At 46.5% G+C, this 14,890-nt stretch overlaps 4 protein-coding genes across 4 annotated transcripts; 1 reads left to right on the forward strand and 3 right to left on the reverse strand.

Moving 5' to 3' along the window:
* Nucleotides 1-1,254: 1,254 nt before the first annotated feature.
* On the forward strand, nt 1,255-3,831 carry F4813DRAFT_355627 (alpha/beta-hydrolase). The gene is made up of 4 exons (XM_049242896.1): nt 1,255-2,253; nt 2,385-2,433; nt 2,491-3,248; nt 3,313-3,831. Exons 1-4 carry the CDS (start codon nt 1,420-1,422, stop codon nt 3,520-3,522), a joined length of 1,851 nt encoding a protein of 616 aa, XP_049100541.1. The 5' UTR covers nt 1,255-1,419; the 3' UTR covers nt 3,523-3,831.
* Nucleotides 3,713-5,942, reverse strand: F4813DRAFT_380122 (MFS general substrate transporter; the record flags this gene model as incomplete). Its single annotated transcript, XM_049245531.1, has 7 exons — nt 3,713-3,737; nt 3,809-3,903; nt 3,958-4,430; nt 4,503-4,571; nt 4,701-5,536; nt 5,599-5,622; nt 5,695-5,942. 7 exons carry the CDS (start codon nt 5,940-5,942, stop codon nt 3,713-3,715), a joined length of 1,770 nt encoding a protein of 589 aa, XP_049100542.1.
* A 155-nt stretch (nt 5,943-6,097) lies between these two features.
* On the reverse strand, nt 6,098-8,855 carry F4813DRAFT_38574 (general substrate transporter). The gene is made up of 7 exons (XM_049246297.1): nt 8,433-8,855; nt 8,194-8,373; nt 7,880-8,141; nt 7,593-7,818; nt 7,079-7,445; nt 6,781-7,011; nt 6,098-6,715 (listed from the first exon to the last, which is right to left on the reverse strand). The coding sequence occupies exons 1-7, from the start codon at nt 8,641-8,643 to the stop codon at nt 6,576-6,578; spliced, it is 1,617 nt and encodes a 538-aa protein (XP_049100543.1). The 5' UTR covers nt 8,644-8,855; the 3' UTR covers nt 6,098-6,575.
* A 4,668-nt stretch (nt 8,856-13,523) lies between these two features.
* Nucleotides 13,524-14,535, reverse strand: F4813DRAFT_38828 (uncharacterized protein). The gene is made up of 4 exons (XM_049246682.1): nt 14,441-14,535; nt 13,873-14,359; nt 13,575-13,803; nt 13,524-13,525 (listed from the first exon to the last, which is right to left on the reverse strand). Exons 1-3 carry the CDS (start codon nt 14,447-14,449, stop codon nt 13,736-13,738), a joined length of 564 nt encoding a protein of 187 aa, XP_049100544.1. The 5' UTR covers nt 14,450-14,535; the 3' UTR covers nt 13,524-13,525; nt 13,575-13,735.
* Between the last annotated feature and the right edge of the window lie 355 nt (nt 14,536-14,890).

Below are 14,890 nucleotides of genomic sequence, written 5' to 3' on the forward strand. Positions count from 1 at the left end.
TGCGTATTGTGGTAAAGCGACAGGGGACCGAATCAGGGCGAAAAGCATACGACAAAGCCAGACGTTTAGAATGACTGACTAGACGCACATAATGTCTAGAGTTTAAACGCTTTACTATTTGAGAAAAGCGATATACTAATCATGGCAGAAGGGGAGACGCTGCTAGATCGTGTAAGAGTCCACAACAACCTTGATGAACCTGTACCGTCATGGAATTGTCGGGGAGTTATTGCGACTGTTGCGGCCTCTGTGTTTGTAAATGGAAAAAAATGATATGAAACCCCTTCTGACATTCTATACCAGTGCATCTCTTCCATCTGCGTAGTCTACCGTCTTTATATGCGATTCTTCGTGCTGCGAGCTAAAGGCTGGGATGACTGTTCTATCTTGCTATATCTTGTAAGGGAGTACTACCAGTTGTTAGGAGAATAGCTAACATTGTATCAAAAAGGTGTCGGGCTTAACCGGCGGAGTATCGCTTTGTCTTGGTTAGTAGGGACCATAGAGTACTGCGGTTTCGAAAGGCGCTGACCTTTTTCCAGCTCCCCAATATGGGTTGGGTAAATATTTCGTAACCCTTGACTACGGTGATATGCAATCGTACCTAAAGGTATATTGATCGTATAGATAATGGAGGGATGTAGTATGGAAGTTAACTCTAACAGGTGTTCTAGGTATTCTACGTAACGAATGCATCTTATAACATGTCGGCGACCCTGATCAAGATGTCTCTCTTATTCCAATACCTACGCGTTTATCATAACGGCGGCCTCCGTACAACATGCAGGAAGCGAGTCCAGCCAGAGCCGGTTGGCCGAATTAGACCCCGTGGAAAAGATTTCTCAAAATTACATGGACTATTTTATCTTGAATCAGGTAGACCCTCTTGGGAAACAAGGCGTTTTTGTTGTCGAGTCGGAGATTATCTCGGATGGTCTGGGGAGGCAAAAGTCGAAACGACAGTCGCGGAATAGAGGTTAATGGTTGATACAAGTAAATCGATCTATTAACCTGGGCACCTACCCAGGTACATATAGTCTTATCAATATCATATCTACGTTCGTATGTCCATGCCAGAGTTGTTACAACTTATTTGGTCAAGGGCCATAATCGGTGAAAAGGGGGTAATAATGCCCCTCCATTAATCGCATAATAGAATATGCAGCTAATAGTATATTCAACTATACATGATGCAGTCAATGCTGATTTAATAACGAAGGGATCCATCCATTTCAAAGTCTCCCCTTTCAAAGATAAGGAACCCCCCTCCCTTTCCCCCCGGAAGCGATCGCGGCTAGGTTAGGCATTTAACCTAGACATCTCCATCGCAACGGCTGGCCTATTTCTCTTATCACTAACTTACTTGTCTATATCTCTAATTCTGATGTCTGTAATGAATACCCGAAGCTGTCCACCAGAATGACGCAGCATTACGCGTTACACGCCAAGGGCCATATCCCGTTCTCACCAGGCGGATCGCTGCGGGTATCACGAGGAGTATCGCGATCGCAGGCTTGGAAATTGGCCGTCAGTGTCTTCATTAGCCTCTTCTTGCTAACCTTCCTGCTCTGCCAGGTAGACGGGGAGCGCATAGCAACCATAATCTATCTTTTTACGAAACTCAAGTCTCAGGATTTATTACAAGTATCTTTGGCCGATTGGGACTGGAGCAATATCGAGCCCAGAAGAACCTTACAGTGGCAGAGTTGCTATAATGGCAATTATGACTGCGCAAGACTCGATGTGCCGATGGACTGGCTGAGTCCACCCGAGGATGCGCAGGCACGAGTCTTTTTGGCCATCATACGCCTCAGAGCCGTTGAACTTGACGACTATAAGGGTCCCTTATTTTTTAATCCAGGGGGTCCTGGAGGATCCGGGGTTTATGCACTTAAAGATCGCGGCGCACTTCTGCAGGCTATTGCTGGCAAGAACTATGATATCATATCATTTGATCCAAGGGGCATCGGCGCATCTCTTCCGCGGGTTGACTGTTGGGGATCTCAAGAGAAGAGTCGCATATGGGCATTGCAAGATGTTGGCGTGGTTGATTCCCATCCGGGAGTCATATATGACGCATTTGCACGAGCAACCGCCTTTTCCCAGGCTTGTGAGAGAAACATGAACGGCTCGGATCTTCTTTCGCACATCAGTACTGCATCGCATGCGAGAGATTTACTTGAGATTCTCCACCAGACTGGGCAGGACAAGCTCAAATACTGGGGCTTCAGCTATGGGACGATACTAGGCGGCGTAAGCATCCCCCTAAGACTACCTAAGTATATTCTTTCTTGCGCCTGTATCGACGAAGTGGTTATCAAATACGGCTGTTCCTCTAAACATGTAGTTCACGACGTCATGCTAACATCTGACAATTTATCTAGGTATTCGCCGCAATGTATCCTGATAAGGTCGAGAGGCTCGTTAGCGATGGTAAGACTAGCCCTACGAGAACACCTGGCTAATAAGTATTAACAAGGATACTTTTAGGTAATGTAGATTACCGGGAATGGCATGTAAACTCGCATATCAACTTTCTGCACGATACTGATAAAGTGATGGAAGCTTTCTACAACTTCTGCTACGAAGCTGGCCCTTCTAGTTGTGACTTCTACGCGTCAAGCCCGACAGCCATAGAGCGAAGGCTAGCTACCCTTCTTAAGCGGATCAGGGAACATCCCATAATTGTGCCAGCCTCTAAATCGGGGCCTGATATGCCGCAGCTAATCACTTGGTCCCACCTCAAGCGGTTGATCTCCGCTTCTCTTTACCGGCCCATCCTCATGTTCAAAAAGTTCGCTAAAGTCTTGAGGGCCCTAGAAGATGGTGACGGCGAGCCATTCTACCAATTAGTTAAGTCGGAGAACTCGGCGCCACCGATATGCTCGATAGAAGCAATACCATCTAACGTACCAAGATTAGAGGAAGGAAACGATGACGCGTTTCCTGCGATTCTTTGCGCAGATTCGCCTCCTATTTCCGACACGGTATCAGAATTTGTAGAGTTTGTCGAAAAGCTTATACGTATTAGCTCTGCTGCTGGCGATGTCAATGCTCTCTTTAGATTGGCTTGTATAGGCAGGGCTATCAGACCACATTGGAGATTTGAAGGACCATTCGAAGGCAACACAAGTCATCCAATCCTCTATGTAGCCAACATGGCCGATAACATATCTCCGCTCATCAGTGCAAGAAACAACTCGCAAGGTTTCCCAGGCTCTGTCGTCTTAGTCCAGAACTCCTACGGCGTGAGTGATCGTATTCTCCGACTTGCATATAGATCCCTATAAGCTGACACAACTCCTCGCGTAGCACACTAGCCTTTCTGCCGCTTCAACTTGCACCGCTAGTTATATCCATGCCTACTTCCAGAACGGCACGCTTCCGAAACCGGAAACTACTTGCGAGCCTGATTATTACCCGTTTCAAGATCCACATCCTAATCATGCTGACGAATTATCATTAGCTTCTCACAAGTTATCCCAAGTCAGTTGGGGCTTTCAGCCCAGATTAACCCCATAGGTATCACAAGTATGAATTGCGGCCCCTTTTATAGCCTAGAGAATGCAATTGTATTTATTTTCAACTATCCTTTGGTATATTTACCTCCTCGATAACTCAAATACCTAGCCAATCGTGTAATATAAGTAGGATGGACTGGCGTTTGCCTATGTAGGGAATTGGAATATTATGGCTTCGCCCTTGTCGTTCTTCACTCGACAAGATTGTTTTTATCGCTAGTAACTCATTAGCAACCATGACTTAATGTACCCCCCAGGTATATAGACTGAACCATTATGATACTTACGGTAATTCATAGTTGGGCATAAAGAGTGACCCGATGAAGGCAATCGCAGATGGCCCTACAGCTGCGTATGTTATGTATTTCATTACCTCCGTAAACTGTCGCGAAATGAGCAGGATGTTATAAGCAAGGTAAGGCATTGAAATACTCACTGCAATATTAACAGCAGTTCGTTCGGGTGAACCCCATTCGGGAAGAACGGCCGTAATCGAATTTGCCAACGCAGATACGGTGTCCGTCGTCGATACGTCGCCTAGGGCCATCGATAATTCCATCTGTATCATACCTGTGTATATACCACCAGCGATGCAGGAACCTATGCTACCCCCGACGAAGGCAAAGCAGACTACCAAGGCAGTAATTTGCGGCATTTCAGCATGAGATACAACAACCTGGGCTGGGATAAGTAAAGTTGAGCCGACCATTCCGCTGCCGATTCCCTGAACAAGCTGCACAATAAATATTTCCACAATACTATTTTCGGAGCCCCGAAGGCGGAGCATGACCCCATAGCCAACTAAACGTATAGTAGCACCGAGTACGCAAACCCATTTATAGCGTTTGGTCTTAGCTATTGCCAACCCTGCAACGATTGCAATTAGGCATTGCGTTACCCCGTTGGTATCTTGTGACGGTTAGCGTCTAGAGGTGGAATCCAAGTGCCTCCATATGAAGGGAGAACGTAGTCTAGTCTTACAGGTGAAAAACGTAGCATCACGAGCATCAAGGCCTCGTGCCACAGTAACCCAGGCGTATATGTACGTATCTATGGCCTAACGTTAGCTTATTCCTAGATGCGCTTCCAGCATCACAAGACCTAAATATACAGATTATCACAATTCTCGTACCCGGGATAGTGCTGCGTCGTTAGAGATATGTTCCAAGGATATCTTACGTGTTGCAGAAAAGCCAATGTTATCCATCGCAATAAGCATACAGCACAGGGTTATGGTACGACTGGTAAAATAGCGAGGAGGCACCACGGGGTGCTCGGCGAAATACCGCTCGTAGAAAGGGAGCGCAATAAGTAACACCGTACCAAGTACAATCAGCGTGTCAACCCATGGAGTCTTCCAACTCGATGAAGTTGTGGAAGCTAGGGTCATCGGAATGAGCAAGAGGGCTAGGCCACCGCTAAACAGGGCTACACCGCCGAGGTCTATCTGCGAACAGAACTCGTATAAGGAAATCTTTTCCCTTAGTATGAGCCCCTTCTGTGCTCGGATCTGGTAACACAGCAATGTGATAACAATAAAGCTTGCACAGAACGGCATGATAATAGCAAGCATGCCTATCCCCCAACGCCAGCCAATGCCTGTAGGTGCGGTTACACTGTTGATAATAAAAGCGGCAACCCAAGGCGTAACCAGGAAAGGCCAGAATGAAAGGGCAATTCCGAAGGCTCGATACCGGGCCGTCGTCAAGTCCGCAATCACAATATCGTTCATTAGATTTGTAGAGGATTGACCCAGTGAATATAAGATAGAGCCCGCAGCATAGGTATTAAAGGTTTTAGCTGAAGCCATGATAATGTAGGCCAATATATAGAAACTAATGGCAAGGAGGTATGTCCCACCACGGCCGAAGACATTAGACAACTTGGCAATAGGTGGTTTTGCAACAGCGAATATGATCGTCCCCGCTGTACTCAAGGTAGCAAGTTTGGATAACTCCCCAAATTCCGATGAGGCATAGTTGCGGTAAATATAGACAGTGCTATTGTCGATCTCGCTATGTTGACCGGGTGTTAATTAGTAGTCTCAAATTCGTATTAAATTATCGGTATTTCTTACTATACAATCATGATTAAACACAAACTAGAGATATTAGTTGTACTCTACTGAGTGCTTCCTCATCAAAGCATCTAAACTCCCCGGGACCGAACCTACCCAATGATGACGAGAAATCGGCCTCTCCTACCCCAAACCACCTGGACCACATCGATAACCACCGTGCCCGTTTCGACGGAAACATCAGGAACCACCTGCTTCCCGGTGTCGATCCCAGTTTTCTCCGTATTGGTCTCCCTGTCAAGCCCTTGGTCATCTCGGAGAATAGCGCCGACCGGTCGACCTTCTGGAGGTTCGTCAAGAGGACCAGCACCGATTGCTGCCTGTATAAGTTTAATAAAGGACATCTCTATCCTCTCAGAGAGGTACACGATTTAACAGAGCACTCTGTTTCTGATAAGAAAACAAAAGGAATACACGTAACAAACGATAACGTTTAGTTTAAATTTATTCCTAGGTGATTATCAATATTGCAACGTTATCCAAGCTAGGGAGAACAATTGCATGTGCAGCTAGGTAGGTAGGTAGGTAAATATATTTGAGTTGATTAGTGCTACCCTAGATGAATCGTGGACCTCTTCTAACATACTACAGTTACATGATTCCCACCAAAACTTATCGCGAGGAACCAATGAAAAGGGATTACACTTATAACAGACCTCTCCCAGGAGATATTTGTTATCGTCAGTCTCGATTGGGAGACGCTGTGGGGGGTATGGAGGGGACGGAGACGGGGAAGTGAGACAGGGTTGGGGTAAGACCTCAGCTACCAAAAGATAAGGGACGTCTAAAATTACGAAATATTTTTTAAATTCGACATGAGAGCTATCCGCTTAATATGAAGCTCGCGCATCGAACTCGAAAAGCGTATGTCTCCTGAGCACTATCTACAACTAAGATCTGCTCAAAATTTCATTGCAGTGGCACTTTCTTATCTCCAAAGCTAGAATGTATTCGATAGTATATTAGAGAAGCAATACTTATCCTTCTTCTTTCGTAACTTTAGAGGTTGCAACATTTCCACTCAACGCCTCCTTACCGATGGTAGTCTCCTCGTGGTGAGCGACCACTTTCTCGACAGCATGGACAGCTTCGTCAGCTAAAGCCTTATCCTCGAATACTACGGGAGAGTTGATAGGTTAGTTCAAAGCTTATACATTTAGTTCTCGTAAGACGTCAACTTACAGAAGGCCAACTCTTCTAGTGTTCTGCCGAAGGTTTCAGGGAATATGAAATAAACAAACCCTATCTCGAACGACAAGAAGCAGCAGTAAGATATCAGATACCGCCAGCTAACGTTCTTAAGGCCGATAGGGTTGACGAAGGTAGTGAAAAAGCTAGCTAAGCGGCCGAAGAGCTGAAAGAATGCGATACCGCGGGAACGCTCAGCAAATGGCCAAAGCTCAACCAGGTAAGCTACATGGAGTTTAGTAAACGTTGAAGTAAACGTTGAAAAGTAAGCTGCCAGGGAATATGTGCTCACTGTAAGTCAAGGCATTATATCCAATATTGTAACAGGGAGAGTATGCAAATATCCAGAAAATTGTGGCCGCGTTCGCCGCATTGTTAGGGTTCCCCGATTCTTTCCCTGCGATAGCCCTCTCCATACTAATTGTCCACGAAATATAAACGAACAGCAGCGAGATGGTGCAGGCAAGGTACATTTGACGTCTCCTGAACTTGATGACAAGGAACGCGACAAACGTTCCGCAGACCAGTTGCCAGCATGCGCTAGCTACATTGATTTGCTGTTTAAAGACCGAGTCATTCTTGCCAATCATAGCGAGGAGATCACCAAGGTAGTATGAGATTAGAGTATTGCCGGACCATTGTGTGAATAGGCCGAGCATCTTAAGTATAATTAGCAAACGTCTTGAGAAGACACGCATCACAGCGTTACTATACCAGTCTCTGGGGTAGGATAGGCTCTCGGTCATGATATATGGGTAGAGGCGACCTGAGGGAGAGGGAAGATTACAAAAGAAAACTCGACATACACCGCTAATCAGCATCCGGCGACGCATACCAGCCGTAGCAGCCAGGTCAGCCCACGATCGTTTAGAGTGTTCAAGTTCTATGTTAATTGTTGCCTGAATCTGAACAAACTCGGCCTTTACGAATTCAGACTCTCGGTTACCCTCGCCGTGATATGTGGCCAAAACATCAAAGGCTTCATCAACACGGTCTTGCTGAACTAACCATCTTGGCGATTCAGGTAGAAAGCTTTGAATAATATTAGATATCCATACTCACTGAAAGGGTAAATAAGCGTGCCAGGACTTACAGGACGAAAGCGACCTGCACCAAGGATGGACACATCTGAAGCCAAGAGGGGATCTTCCATGCCATGTTGCTTTCGATGCTGTTAGTTCCGAAACAGATGGCCGCAGCAGTGATTTGGCCGACAAAGTAGGCCACGTTAAAAAGTGAAGTCAGGACCGGGCGTTCTTTCGGATACGCCAACTCTCCAATAAGTGATGAAGCAGAAACAATACATGTCGGTATGCCGAATCCGATTATCAGCCGAGCTACTACGTACATTCCAGCTATTGCGTTCATTAGACGAATCATCCTTCTGTATTGATAACGAGTCCTTACCGTTGACAGAGAAACCCTGAATCAGAGCACCAATTACCATGATGACAGACCCACCAATGATTGACCAACGACGACCGAATTTGTCGTTGACGACACCGATGAATGGTAGTGAAAGAATAGCACCGAGCGAATATGCGGCCGCGATGATGCCCTTAAGAGCTCCCTGGGGGTCGCCAAAGTCTTCATTGTTCTTGTTAGAAGAGAATCTTTATTAGGGGGCGACCTTATAGCGAACTTACATGCAATCCACGACGGCACAATCTGCAATGCATTGATCATTTGTGAGTCAAAGCCAGAGGTCAATTCGATCCCCATACATGTTGGAAATAGTAGAAAATAGAGATATCGTAGATTTGGCTTTCGGTACCATCTGACCTTATCCTCGTTTGCGAGACGGGTGATGATAGGATCGGCCTCGCTGCCTGATCCAGCATTGCCGGCGCCACCCATTTCTACAGAAAGTTCAGTTGGTAAAGATGGAGGTTAGGAGGCTGATGAAGATGGTGTTAACTCTATGAAAGAGATTACTATGTAACTGATGGGCTTCCTTGTCCTTTTAGGTCGTTTTCTGCTGCTTCTTATACCGTCTTAACCTTATAATAATGCTAAGAGAGCCGGCTGCACCGCCGGGTAATATGTTTCTGCTCCGCCATGGCAGTGCTGTAGTTGTACTGTAGTTGGGGACAAAACTTACGGCCGGGTTAGTTTTCTTTCACGTTTTCTTCTAAAACTCCACACAGGAATTGAGATTCCGGAGTAAAAAGACGGGGGCCTACCCCATGGGTCATGTCGAACGAGCATCCCGCAGGCCATCTCGAATCTAGCCCATTTTGCTGACGCCAAGCCACTGTTTTCAGGACTCAAGCCATGGGACTTATCTGCTCGGCGTGCATGCCATATCAGAATAGCGGCTTAGCGTACACACCAGCTTTGACCTCTTCCAGTTTCCACGCCAATCGCAAGTCCTATATCCAGGTCCCAGCTCAGCTAACCTGGCCTGCCAAGGCGGAATCGAGGAAGAGCTCGCCGATACATATCCTGCCGCAGGGGATTCAAGCCTAGTTCTATGTATGTATGCGTGATAATGGCCATGATGCCAGGTTGATGCAATCCCCAAATACCATACGAAGGCCAAGTTGCTAATCTTCATTGGTTATATAGGGGGGAGCTTGGCACCTCGTCTAGCCGGCAACACGTCTCGGCTGCCCGATTGTGTAGTTTGTCCCAACGGAGTATGGATTCCAAATATACTCGACTGTCGTGAAAAACACCCTATAGTAGGATACACGACTCTTAAATGCCCAAGCATATACAGGATCTATTGGGTCTATCTTTTGATATTAACTTGATGTATTATGCATGGCATTGTGCAGAGCCCCAATCCCCACGGTCTGGTTCTTTTCAGGCTGAATTTAGCGACTCCAGAGCATTGGTTAACTGCATGCGATTGATTAACAATTAGAGGCGGTTAAACTGCGTAGCTCCATTCCTTAGCTACTCACTATAAAAGGACGCGACAGCAATTGGTGGTTGTAGGACGAGACAGGGCAGCGCCAGTCAACGGAAGAAGAGCTTAAAGTCTTGTTAACCAAAACTCTAGACTCTCGCTCCTGGAAGGTTATAGCTACAGTAAGACCTTCCAAGATACAGAATCGGATACGACTTATCTGTGAAAATCTACTCTTGCACGAACAAGGGTCTGCCAAGTATCCCCGTCTCTCGATGAGGTATTCTATAAATGGCCGCATTTTAAAGGAGAAGGGAAATCTTGTTGTGATACGCATGGCTTATCGAGGTCAAGAATTTATAAATGCATCTTTTAAAAAGAGGGCAAGTTTCCGTATCCCATGATGCCGCAAAGGCAATATCGCTATTAACTAAGAGCTTTATATAAAGCGGAATTATATTTATTGAAGCCTAGCTTATTTCGCCGACCAAACGGCATCTATCTCGGCATAGTCGTATTAGCTCCTAAAGCGTGATGCAATCTATTCCAAGGTATCTCGACTTAATAGTGTACTTAGGTACATATGCTGAATTCGTTTAGCTTAACTATTACGGGGGGGGATTCTGCTTCTTATTATCTAGAAAAGGGGGTTAATCGTATTAATCCACCTGTGTGGTGAAAAGAAAGTGTCCGATAGTATGATATCGTATAGACATGAGGCTTGTGATCTCGTAATGGCACTTTGAGAGTAGGTAGTTATCTTAGCTAATCCGAAAGAACCTAAATATGCCGAACGTTACTGGAAGAAGAGATAGTCCAGCTATCTGATTTCTTAGCCTAGCAGCCCCTAAACTACGTACAAATCCAGCAGAGTATGTCTGATACATTAAAATACTAGGTTCGTCAAGAACTACTATAAGTCGAGGTTTAGGTAGCCATAATATAGCTATTCCTAGTCGAATGCCTCCCGAACCCTAGGTACACAGGTCATGATGCCGCCAACCTTTCATTGAAAAAGAGACCACGGGATTGGATTACACTTGTAATCGTCAATAGACTATATCCAAATGGTATGAGCAAGGGAGGTACATTAGGTCAGGTAGGTAAACATCTTTATATGCTGTCGTATAATTCAATGGACTCCTGCGCTATGCAGCATCTATAATACACGCCAGTCTCCGCTTTGTCGGCCGTTTGCTCTATCTGCCTGGTCTGGACAAGTGCTGAACTGCTGCCATCCACTTCTGTTCATCATTGCTATGTTGGTTATTAGCAAGGAAACGGCACAATATATGAGCATGGAAATCACTTACCGATCAAATCGCAAGAGCTTTCCTAACACTGGTACCAGCTGTGATCGAACCTTTTCATCTTTCACCTCGAGGAATTGTAGTAGAATAGTCTTGAGATACATCGTATCCGGGACGGCGGAACCGGTACTACTGGCGGCACCGTTAACACCGCTCCGGGTGGAATCAATGCTAGACCTTCCACTGCTTGCTATATTTGGCGTGGTACCACCAACGTTGAATCTGGCCTGAATGTTCTTGAGCTCTTTGTTCGCTTTCTCGTACCGACCCCTCGCCTCTTCTAGAAGCTTACGCAAATCTGCGCGCTGCTTTTCCGCCTCCCGTACCTGTTGTTCCGATGCATCTAAGGCAGACCGTAGATTAGTAACCGCTGTGCGCATATCCTCTACCTCAGCTGTGGCTTTTTCTTCGATCTGCTCAAGCTCCTCACGACGGCGACGCCACACTCTCTCTCTCGCTTCCAGTTCATCTTTCTCGCCGGAGATTGTTCGAATCTCGCGTTCGAACTCGCGCACTTTGACCTTCAGCTCTTCGGACTCACGCGCGCGACGCCGAGCTAAAGTGGATAATTCATCTTCGATGCGATCGCGCTCCTCAACAGCTGCTTCCATCCTAGCACGCATATCTCGTATTTTCGCGTCCGCTCGCTCATCAACGTCAGCTAACATCCGACGCATTGTTTCACCCTCGCGCGTCCTCTCGGAGAGGTGCTTCTGAACCTCCGCTAATTCTTCTTCGAGACTCTCTGTCTGGCTTTGCGCTTCCTTAAGCTGGATCGACAGCTCGGCTGTTTGATCGCGCATAGAGCTAAGAAGGCCCTGGGCATTGTTGAACTGTTGCACTTTCAACTCTATTTCCTCCCGAGTGGCAACTTTCTCTTTCTTTAACTTCGCAACTTCGTCTTCGAGTTGTTTTACTTTCGGACGAAGTGTAGAGAGTTCCGACTGAAGGGATTCCAGCTCACGACTAGCCTTTTCGGCTTTTGCGGATAATTCTATCTTCTCAGCTTCGGCACGACGAAAGTCTCTACCAGCGACACGTTTCTCATCCTCAAGCTTAGCCCGGGACGACTTTTCAGCGGCCAATTTGTCGTTGAGTAGTTTGATTTCGGTTTCACGATCGGATGCTAGGCGCTGAGCTCTTGCAACCTCATTTTTAAGATCCTTCTCACGTTTTTCGAGAGTACGGAGCTCGCTCTGCTTAGAAGCCAGCTCTTCCTTGGTTATTTTCAACGCGGCAGATTCTTGGCGTAAACTTCTAAGCTCAGGCTGGGCCTTGGTTAGGACCTCGCGTAAGTCCGTGAGGTCTTTGTAGCGACTTTGAGCTAGCTGCTGAGCAGCACCTAAATCCGACTGTAGAATTTGGGATTTGATCTTTAACTCGTCAAACTCGGCTTTCATGGAATCAAAGTCTGCCTGTAGCTTGGAGCTCGCTTTAGTGTTAGACGTAAAAGCAGCAATATCCTTCTCCAGCTCAGTGATTCGAGACTTCAACTCTATCTTTTCAGATTCCAGGCTCTTAATTCTCTCCTTGGCTTCAACATGGTCGTGCCCTATATTAAGCAGGCTTTCCTGCATGTTTTCAATCTCATCCTTAAGGTCTTCCTCGGTTTTCCTCTGTTTCGATAGACGCTCGATTTGAGTATCCTTCTGGCAGATCTCATCCCTCAACTTTGAGACTTCGATTTCGAGAGCCTCCGTCCCTGTACCCTTGAGAACAGACGGCTGAACATGATCTGATGTTTCGTTTGCAGCAACTTCCGGGGTGTCGATGGAAGCACCGCCTTTCTTCTTCTTCTTATTCTTCTTCTTAGAACCGCCAGCCGTAGGTGCAGGAACTCCTAGTGGGTTTGATGTGGGCGAGCGAGGCCGGGCGGCAGACTGGATTTGTTCATTTAGCTGCCCAATCTTCTCATCACCTTCAGCTTTTGCCTTCTTCAGCGAGTCAATTTCGCTAGTTAGGTCTCGGATTTTCATCTCTAACTCGCATTTTGCTTCATTCAGCTTTTTGAACCCCTCATCAGACTCTGTATTCCTAGTATTAGAAGCTTGAAGAATCGTGTCCTTCTCCCTTATCGTAGATGCAGCCCTCGATTTTTCGTCCTCGAGGTTAACTTCTAAGCTTCGCAACGCCGATCGAGTCTGCTCGAGCTTTTCAGTTAGTGCGCCAATCTCCGCGTTCCTTGCGTCCAGTTGTGTCTGCATGAATTCCCGAGTAGCAACATCATCCCGAGTATTGCTTAGTTCCCGCGTAGCCTCTTCGAGACTTTCTACCAAACCAGCACTATTCTCTTTAGCTACTGTTAGCTCTTCCTTTAGATTATTGATCTCAGACGTAAGTTTGGCGATCTTCTCAGACTTCGACGCGACCTCGGCTTGAAGTTGAGGGATTTCATCGTCGTAGGAAAACATATCCTCGCTCAAATCCTTAGATTCCTCGATAGCTACAGGTTTTTGCCTCGGAGAAAAGACACCCAAGATGGATGATACAGGCGACTTGCTCGCGGAAGGCGACGCAGCTTGTTTTGTATCCTCGGGAACCCTTTTGTCTTCTGACGTACTTCCCGCCTGATTATCTGTTCGTATTAGTACCTCTTCAGCCTTGGAGGCTTTGAGAGCAACAACTTCGTCTCTAAGGGTGCTTAATTCCTTGTCAGCTTCCTCAAACTTCTTTTTAAAGCTATCCTTCTCGGCCGAGACGCGCTTGAACTCCTCCATAACCATATCCCCCTTCAGGTTTAACTGGTTTAGGTACTCAACGAGGGCTTCTGGGTCTTTGATGGTAGTCAAGGGCGTATTCTCGCGTAAGGCCCGTTCAAATGGTTCGATAGACGTTGCTCGTCCGTGTGCGATTCTATACGACCGTAATAGTTCTACAGGATTAGCGAAATGCATTGTTCGCTAGGTTAGCAATACGATTTACCTGGATACGTAGCTTCTAGTTTCTCGAGTTTCCTAAGCTTGCTCCTTACGTGAGGAGGGAGTTCCGCCGGTGCAGTGGGTAGGCTTGCTTTGGGATTTTCATCTTCCCCACCGCCAATATGGTCTTTTGCCTCGCCATTTCGTTCGGTCGCGCTGTCATCCTTTTCATTACCCGATGAAGTCCCCCCTACCGTCTTCTCTGGTGCCGCCGGCTGGGCAGAGGCATTTTCGATATCATCGTCGTCAAGTACGAATGCAGCCTCAAAGACAGCGGGGTCGGTGTTCGCGGCGCCGTCTCCATTAGAATTATCTTGGCTCGGCTTCTTGGTCTTCCTTCTAGTGGAAGAGTTGGTGCTATTTGCTCTCGAGACCGATCGTGGGCGTTGACCAGGGGCGGAAGGGGAACTGGTAGTAGATCTTTGCTCGGTGAGTGCTTTCTGACGAGCTTGCTCTTCGGCGATGCTGCGATCAATAGCACCTTTTATTCTCTATATACATATATATCACATAGTTAGAAGCTACGTCGCTTTAAATCCGGGTGTCGGACTGTATTAAGCAAGCAAACGTACAGAAAACATGGTGGCTCGACGAACCGCCTTCTTTCAAGACGCCGGCGATAAATGCGACAGTTGGGTACAACTCGAGATTGTAGCCATGCGCGTTTGCAATAATAGGTAAACAATCTTTAAAGAGCGATAAGGAAATTAAGCATAGACAGTGGTACTGCCTATATTGGTACTGGTACTGGTACTAAACACAACGACGCCTTAAAAAAAGAAAGGAAGGTAAATGGAGATAGGTACCTAGGTATGTTTCCAGTCTGTTTCCAAAACTGCGACCAAGCGTTGGTTGGCCGAACTGATTGAACGAGGCTCAGCTACCTAATGTACCTACATAGGTAACCTAGGTAGGTACGGATTACCTCAGGTAGGTACCTAGGTACCCTATTACCTTAGGTAATGTAGGTACCGCATACATGTACATACCTTAGGTACCTACCTATGTAGGTAGCTGCCACA

The sequence above is a fragment of the Daldinia decipiens genome (genome assembly GCF_022478715.1).
Source record: "Daldinia decipiens strain CBS 113046 unplaced genomic scaffold F4813scaffold_12, whole genome shotgun sequence".
NCBI lineage: Eukaryota > Fungi > Ascomycota > Sordariomycetes > Xylariales > Hypoxylaceae > Daldinia > Daldinia decipiens.

Bases quoted from the DNA above. Each gene is read 5' to 3' on its own strand.
- F4813DRAFT_355627 (XM_049242896.1), top strand. From the start codon at position 1,420: ATGACGCAGCATTACGCGTTACACGCCAAGGGCCATATCCCGTTCTCA. The intron at 2,254-2,384 runs GTAAGCATCCCC...CAATTTATCTAG, and splicing joins ATGGGACGATACTAGGCGGC to GTATTCGCCGCAATGTATCC. The intron at 3,249-3,312 runs GTGAGTGATCGT...CTCCTCGCGTAG, and splicing joins TAGTCCAGAACTCCTACGGC to CACACTAGCCTTTCTGCCGC.
- F4813DRAFT_38574 (XM_049246297.1), bottom strand. From the start codon at position 8,643: ATGGGTGGCGCCGGCAATGCTGGATCAGGCAGCGAGGCCGATCCTATC. The intron at 8,142-8,193 runs GTAAGGACTCGT...TGAACGCAATAG, and splicing joins TCAGGGTTTCTCTGTCAACG to CTGGAATGTACGTAGTAGCT. The intron at 7,012-7,078 runs GTGAGCACATAT...AACTCCATGTAG, and splicing joins ATATAATGCCTTGACTTACA to CTTACCTGGTTGAGCTTTGG.
- F4813DRAFT_38828 (XM_049246682.1), bottom strand. The intron at 13,804-13,872 runs GTAAATCGTATT...ACGGTCGTATAG, and splicing joins ACTAGAAGCTACGTATCCAG to AATCGCACACGGACGAGCAA.